The sequence below is a fragment of the Sorex fumeus genome, unplaced genomic scaffold (genome assembly GCF_029834395.1).
Source record: "Sorex fumeus unplaced genomic scaffold, SorFum_2.1 ptg000003l, whole genome shotgun sequence".
Classification (NCBI taxonomy): domain Eukaryota; kingdom Metazoa; phylum Chordata; class Mammalia; order Eulipotyphla; family Soricidae; genus Sorex; species Sorex fumeus.
In genome coordinates this window covers 12,060,945-12,068,748 of record NW_026606060.1, presented here as the reverse complement: position 1 = coordinate 12,068,748, position 7,804 = coordinate 12,060,945, and the positions used below count along the sequence as shown (strand labels likewise).

Below are 7,804 nucleotides of genomic sequence, written 5' to 3'. Positions count from 1 at the left end.
AAAGGGAATCAGCTCTACCTTCTCTGAGCATTTCAGATAAATCCATCGCTATTAATATAACCATGTCTCAGCTCTGACTTACCTCTATTGGTGTGTGATCTGTGAAAATTGCTTAAGGTTATTTGATGGTGGGACATTGAAATGAATAACAGGAACTTGAATCCTGAGGATTCCTGAGGGGGAAAGGCTAGGCATGAATTACAGGGATTTCAGAAAGGAGGAGTCTAATTCCTGAAGGCTGAGAGTTAACTCAGCTGCTTCCTCTTTCCAGAAGACTCCCATGGTTCAGGCTGGAGTTATCGCACAGTGGTAGGGTGTTTGCCTTGTGTGCAGCCAGCCCAGCCAGTAGGGTTCGATTCCTCCACCTCTCTCAGAGAGCCCGACAAGTTACCGACAGTATCTCGCCTGCATGGCAAAGCCTGGCAATCTACCCGTGACATACTCAATATGCCAAACACAGTAACAACAAGTCTCAAAAAAATGGAGACATTACTGGGCCCAGTTGAGAAAATTGATAAACAACGGGAAGGGAGTGCTACAGTGCCCATGGTTCAGAACCTCCTAAGAACACTGAAAGCTTGATTGTTCCACCCGTCACTTATTATCAAATCCTTGAGATTCTCCTTTCTAAGGGTTTCATGAATCTCTGGACAGGCCTTTGTTTTTCTCATGTTCACTTGATCACTTTATTTGACGTCCTGTTAATCATCGATTTCCTCAAGCGGGCGCCAGTAACGTCTCCATTTTTCCCTGTCGTGTGCTAGTGTAGCCCAATGGCATCTGTTCGCTCTGGGATCATGAAGAGCCTCAAACCCATCGTTCACGATCTTCACGAAGAAGTCTGACCATCTGGTAGGTGGGCGGCCATGCGATCTTTTGACATCCTCTGGAATCCAGTCGGTAATGGCTCTAGTCCAGCGGTTGTCTCTAAAGCTTATTATGTGACCAGCCCATCTGATTTTTGACACGTTGGCAAAAGAGACAGCATCCCTGATTCTTGATCATTGATGGAGGTCGGAACTCCGGATTCTTTCTCTCATTTGAGTGAAACATGATATTCGAAGGATAACTCTTTCAATTCCTCTTTGGAAGACCCAAATACCATTCTCATCCTGATTGTGTAGGGCCCAGGTCTCTGAGGCATATGTTAGTGCAGGAAGAACAGTGGAATCAAAGAGATGTGCCCGGAGCCAGAGGTTCTTCGCCCTCTTAGTTATTTCTTTGATGCTCTTGAAGGCATTCCAAGCTGCTCTCTTCCTCCTGCTCAGCTCGGGTGCCAGGTCATTTGTCATGTTGACTTCTCGACCTAGGTACACATAGCTGTTGCATTTGGAGATGGTTGTTCTGTTGAGAGTGAATGGGGCATCAGGAATGAGGCTGTTTCTCATAAACATTGTCTTCATAAGATTCAGCTGTAGTCCGACCTTTCCACACTCACGGTCGAAGCTGGCCAGCATTTGTGCCGCTTGCCTGATGTTTGGTGTTATTAAAACAATGTCATCAGCAAAGCAGAGGTGGTGTAGTTGCTGACCATCTATCTTCACTCCCATTCCTTCCCATTCCAGTCGTTGCATGATGTTCTCGAGGATGGCACTGAAGAGTTTCGGTGAAATGGTATCACCCTGTTGAACCCCTCTCTTGACATCGATGATTACTTCTTTGTAGAATAGTGAGATCCTGGTAGTGAATCCGCAATACAGCTCATGGAGGATCTTGATGTATTGAGCTTGAATGCCCTGATTGACTAGGGCTTCAATGACCGCTTCCGTCTCAACAGAATCAAAGGCCTTCTTTAAATCAATGAACATTAGACAGAGCGGCATCTTGAACTCCCGAGAAACCTCAATGAGCTTAGTTATCATGTGGATATGGTCGATGGTGCTGAATTCTTTGTGGAAACTGGCTTGCTCTCATGGTTGTCCTTTGTCTAGTGTTCTGCCAATCCTATTCAGGATGACTCGAGTGAACAACTTGTAGATGACAGACAATAGGCTGATCGGGGGATAGTTGCCAATGTCATGGATGTCTCCCTTCTTGTACAGTAGTATAGTTCTGCTGGGTTTCCATTGGGATGGAACCTTGCATTCAGACAGGTAGTGTGTGAAGAGCCGAGCCAGCGTATTGATGAGTACTGACGGCAGGTTCTTCAGGTATTCAGGTCTGACCTTGTCTGGGCCTGGTGCTGTTCATTTCTTTACTGACGAAATGGCGTGTCAGATTTCTGAAGGAAGAACATTGGGAATGACATATCCATCCTGTGGAGTTTGATATGTCGGCAGGTGGATATGGCTATAGAAGAGATTTGAGTAGAAGTCATGGATAATCTTCTCCATTGCCGTTCTGGAAGATGTGATAGATCCATCAGGACATCAGAGGGCAGTCATCTTGGTCTTGTAGTTGGCGAAGGACAGGTGGGAGTTACGAATACTTTTCCCGGCTTCTGCCGCATCTACCAGCACTTCTGCTCTTCTCTCTTTGAGATCTTCCTTGATCACATCTCTGCACTGCTTTGCGAGCTCAGACAGATGTTCGCTTGCGGTTGCCTGAAGCATGCGCCAAACCACGTTGGCGAATATACTCAAGAGTTTTCAAAGACAGGCATTTTTTTTGTGGCTATCTCTCTCTTGGCATTCTTCACACAATTATGGTGGTGCTGAACCAGTCGATAGTATTCCTCGTCACTGTTGTCAACATTGGCATCTTCCCATGTTGCTGCAATAGTGCCAAAGAGCTCCCAGTTTGTAGTCGTTCTGGGAGTTCTCTTCTTAAACTTTGCAGGCCTTTCTCCCCACTCTGTGAAGTAGAATTTTGCACGAAGGAGATGGTGGTCCGATCCCGTTTGGAATTTTGGGACAACAGTGACATCGATCAGGCAAAACTGTCAATTGAATATGATGTGGTCTATTTTGTTGTGGAATTGTCCACCGGGAGACTCCCATGTCCAATGTTTAGATTTGGCCTTCTGTAATCTTGAGTTACCATGGATGGTCTTGGTCGACATGATGAACTCATATAGTCTCTCGCCCTGTTTGTTCCATTCTAGGCCATGGGTCTACGCATGACTGAAACCCCACAGAACAAGATAAGCTGAACTCTGAGACCTTGGACTCCAGGTTTAACGGACCCAGGGACAGAGATTCTCTGCTTGCTCCCACCAACCACAGGTGACAAAGGGATTATAATCAGGAGCCCCACCCTACCCTGCCCTGTCAGCTTCCACCAACCACCAGAGACCCAGGGATTGAATTGTGCACAGAAGACCCACCCTACCCCTACTGGGACCAGATAAATACCTCACAGGCAGACCTCCACTACCTCCACTACCCAGCCTCCACAACACTCCAGGACACTTTCCAGACCCACTTCGCAGTCGCGCTACACATTATGAGACACTAAATACCCATCTTCCAGAATTGCCATACCATATTTGATAGGGTTCAAATATGGTAATATGGTAACACTTACAAGGGCGATTAGAGGTCACCCCAAAAGCCTCTATCCCTCTCGGAAAGCCTGCCAAGCTACCGAGAGTATTCCACCCTCATGGCAGAGCCTCGCAAGCTATCTGTTGTGTATTTGATATGCCAAAACCAGTAATTACAATGGGTCTCATTCCCCTGAACCTGAAGGTGTCACCAATATGGTAGCATTGAGAAGGATGAGAAAGGAGAGGCCGATAAAATCTCAAGGCCGAACTAGGCTGCCACAACGAAGGAAGACAAAAATGATTGTCTGTACTTTCAATGCATGTACGCTAGAATGAGATGCATCCATAGAAGATCTGATAGTACAAGCACAAAAGATTAAGTGAGACATCATTGGTCTGACCGAGATAAGAAGGCACCAATTTCATCACGCCGTTTTCAACACTGGAGAGTTGTTCCTCGGAACATGCAATGAAAGAGGTGTCGGAGGCGTTGGTGTCCTTGTCAACACGAACTTGGCCATGAGCATTGATTCATTCGAATGCCTAACAACCCGAATCGGAGGTTTACATTTGAATAGATGTGGCTCACTGCCGGCAGTTTAATACCTTCGTTGTCTATGCACCAACATCCACTTATGATGGAGAAATTGAAAAGTTCTACATGGAGTTGGAGAAGTTCTATAAAGAAGACCACACCTTCTACAAGATCAGTGTGGGTGATTTTAATGCCAAGATAGGACCAAGAAGATCAGCCGAAGAACTTCTCATGTTCAAGACTTAAAATTTGATACCCATCTGGAGGTGTTCTTCATGCCTTGGCTATTTCTGGACTGGGAAATTTCTTCTTAAGTTTTATTATTTCCATGAAGCTATTTACCAGGTCCCCCTACCAACCTCTGCCCGAGAAATTACCATTTACTTTTAAAAATAAAAATCATTCTCATAGAATCTAGAAAGAAATATTGATAAATAGCATGAATTACACTGTTTTCACTTATTTTGCAAATTCTCAGTGATTGTAATAGAAATATCTGATAGTCATGAAACATATAGGGAGGGCTAGATGCAGCGTAAAACAGAAATACAGTAGTTATATACAATTATTTTAGGGTAAATATATAACTTACTGATGACAGCTTCTCAAACAGACATAGTCATGGAAGATATTTTACTTGAATCCTGACATATAAGAGAGAAGAGACATTTCCAAAACAGTATCTTAAAGCATTAACTGAACAATATTTGGCAACAAGTGACTTCATTCCTATTAGTTTTATAGAAAAGATTCAAGTGCCAGGAGAATTCAAGTTCCTGAGAAAGTTGTGATCTGTTATAAGAAAGACGCGACACCTGAGATATTTCCCAGGCTTTGCTGGCAAGAGACACCTCCCCATTTCAGAAATCTGGAAGCCATGCCTGTGTTTCCGGAAGCCTCATGGTCCCATTTTCTTGTATTTCATTGGCTTGCTCCACCTGTAAGACATCTATAAAAGCCTGGTCTTTCCTGCCCTAAAAATATCATCCCAGATCCTAGCAGAAAAGGTAAGTGGGTACTGATACAAGACAATATTCAGTACTGTGGGAGATATTCCTCATGTTGTCTAGGAAACATAGAGAAGAATCCCATTTCTGAGAGAAAATAGGCACTCTAAGATTCTTGGATGATAATGCATGAGGAAACTGGGTAACAGTACTTAAAATATCAAATATTTTTTTGTTTCTGAAGAGTGAAAAAAATAAGTAAGACAAAAATTATCTTGGTAAATGGACAAAGGAAAGAATGAGATGGAACATTGGGTGGGTGCACTTTGTGCCCTCTCCCTGTGGCCCTGACCAACTGCCACTGCTGACTTTGACAGCCTCATCCAGACAGACAGAATGGCCTCCGTTGTCTTTGCCAATGTGGCTTGGATGCTGCTGTCCTGCCTCATGCTTCAATGTCAAGTGAAAGGTGTGTTGTCCCAGAATTGCTCAGTCTGTTTAGAGGGGCCAAGGAACCCTCTAAGCAGACTGAGCAGATGGCTCCTGTGGAACACACTTTATCAGTGAGGTCGATGTCATGCAAAGCTTGATCCTGTAATACTCCATTTTTCAAAGAATTACTGGGATACATTTCTGAGTTTCCAAGGATTCTCAGAAAATGAGATCTTCTATCAATGGAGTCAAAGTCCCTAGAAGAGTAATATTGGAAATATCAGTAACGAATTGGTGAATGATAAAGACTGTGGGACATAAACAACATCTCAGCTGACTGAGGGAACTGTGGGACCTTCATTTAAAAGAAAGGGGCAATAGAAGATTGCTTGGTAGCTCCCATAGCAAGTGGGGATCATAGTGATTCAGTCCCCCAAATCTTGCATGATTGTCATTGGTTTGAGGTCAGCTCCCCAACACTGCTCTAATCAGTGTACCATAAAGTATCCTCTTCACTTCTAATCCCTTTGTGCTTTTCATACCATCACTGCTTTTCATTTTTGACCCCAGGGGAAGACTTGCAGAAGAAAAAAACATCTGAGAAAATCAATTGCCCTAGCGGCTCCTTGTCCTATGTCTCCAACTGCTATGCCTTGTTTCTGTCACCCAAAACCTGGATGGATGCAAATGTGAGTTTTGCAAAGTTGGTTAGTGGGACTTTCTGTTGGCTGTGCAAGTTGACTTCCCTTCTGCTGGCTTTCCTAGCTTGATACACTGATAGTTATCCACTTTGATCCTGGTGACAATTTCAGAGTCATCTGAACCCCCTCCCAAATCTCTTCCTTCCTCTTACAGTTTGCATGCCAGAAAAGGTCCCAAGGACACCTTGTGTCTGTGCTCACTGCCTCTGAGGGTTTCTTTGTGGCCTCCATGATCAGGAAAATGGGGAATAAGCATGCAAACATCTGGATGGGACTCCATGACCCCACAGAGGTGAGATTACTCCTCATAGCTTACATTTTCATATTGTTTTTGCCACACAGGATGATCAGCCTTTAGTGTTTGTCCAGTAATAAAGAATGAGAGGTCCAGAAATGCAAGCTGAGGTTTTGGAATCTGAATCCATTTGATGATCTGTGTTTTATGAAGCTCTCTCATCTCAATCTTTTGTCACACCCCCTCTATGAGATAACTGATGCTATCGGCTTCCTAATATAGTAGTGTGACAATTTCAGTGCTAATACCAGATGTGAAATGTCTCCCACAGTAGGATATTTTTCCTCTGAGTTGAAGGGGCTTAAAATCTAAATAGTTCAATCAGTAAGTCTGTTAAATTGACTTTAACTAGACTTGCACATTTTAATAATCAAAGCAATAAACTAGGCAAATTTCCCATAAGTCTGCTCTAGGTTTGCATCCTTAGGTGAAGACCAGATTTCCTTATGTCATGGAGAAAATGAGGTATTCTGCAAATATTTTATGGAAAGAGGACTTTAGGGACCAGTCACCATTCACCTGAACTCTCTCTGTTTTATGCCACAGGGCCTTCAACCCAATGGAAATGGCTGGGAATGGATCAACCATGATGTGCTGAATTACCGTGCCTGGGAGAAACATAACTCTAGCACTGCCCCAGGCTATTGTGGGAGCCTTTCAGCAACCTCAAGTAAGAAAGAGACAAGTTTCTGTCTCTGCCTCTTATTCTCTCATTTCTGAGACAAAGGTCAGAAAATCCTAGGCAGGAGAAAAATTCAGCTGTATTTTCTGTTCCTGCACCATCTCTGTTCTTCCTATCTTACTTGAGTGGCCTTCCTCAAGAATAGGTCACTCTTGTCAATGAGGCTGCCATAGGCAAATACCTGGATGATTCTTTTGCACTCCTGGTTCTAGCAGCCATACTTACATATCTTCTGTTTATTCAGATTATGAACAATGGAGAGATTATGACTGTGACAAGCTGCTTCCCTATGTCTGCAAATTCAAGAACTAATCAGAATGAGCACTCTCTAGCTGAGTTTGGAATGCTTCTCTTCATGAAATGGAAAGACGTCTGAGAATCCCCTAAAAAATTATTGTTTCTTAAGTTCAATTGTACCCATTTTTGATCCTTCTTGCCACCAGGCTTATTTCTTTATTTGATGCCCTATGGTCTAATTTCTCAAACATTAAAATAAGTTATTTTAAATTCATTAAGTTTTCTTCTGTTTTGCTTTCTTTTTTTTTTGGAGGAAAAGACTAGGTAACAAGCTTTCCTTGTATGCAGCCTACCCCATACCAATCCCCAGTTCTGCATATGATTCCCAAAATAAAACCAAGGAGGTCTTGAGCAAAAGAATAATTAAAATAAAATTATTTTCATCTCCAAATGTTTTTTAATGGTGTTTTGCACATTTGGATTTTCATTATACATATCTTTCACTTCACTGTCAAATTAATTTTGTAGTTTTTAATCCTCCTGTAAAA

The 7,804-nt window shown here is 43.0% G+C and overlaps 1 protein-coding gene across 2 annotated transcripts; it reads left to right on the top strand.

The window, feature by feature from the left end:
- Positions 1-5,290: 5,290 nt before the first annotated feature.
- LOC130026887 (regenerating islet-derived protein 3-gamma-like) lies at positions 5,291-7,331 on the top strand. 2 transcript variants are annotated; one of them, XM_056117615.1, is made up of 5 exons: positions 5,291-5,378; positions 5,912-6,030; positions 6,197-6,334; positions 6,884-7,007; positions 7,264-7,331. In XM_056117615.1, exons 1-5 carry the CDS (start codon positions 5,306-5,308, stop codon positions 7,329-7,331), a joined length of 522 nt encoding a protein of 173 aa, XP_055973590.1. In that variant the 5' UTR covers positions 5,291-5,305. The 2 variants fall into 2 exon arrangements, with proteins under 2 accessions (XP_055973590.1, XP_055973597.1); XM_056117622.1 differs by lacking the exon at positions 6,197-6,334.
- The last annotated feature ends 473 nt before the right edge of the window (positions 7,332-7,804 follow it).

Bases quoted from the DNA above. Each gene is read 5' to 3' on its own strand.
- LOC130026887 (XM_056117615.1), top strand. From the start codon at position 5,306: ATGGCCTCCGTTGTCTTTGCCAATGTGGCTTGGATGCTGCTGTCCTGC. The intron at 6,031-6,196 runs GTGAGTTTTGCA...TTCCTCTTACAG, and splicing joins AAACCTGGATGGATGCAAAT to TTTGCATGCCAGAAAAGGTC. The intron at 6,335-6,883 runs GTGAGATTACTC...TTTATGCCACAG, and splicing joins GACTCCATGACCCCACAGAG to GGCCTTCAACCCAATGGAAA.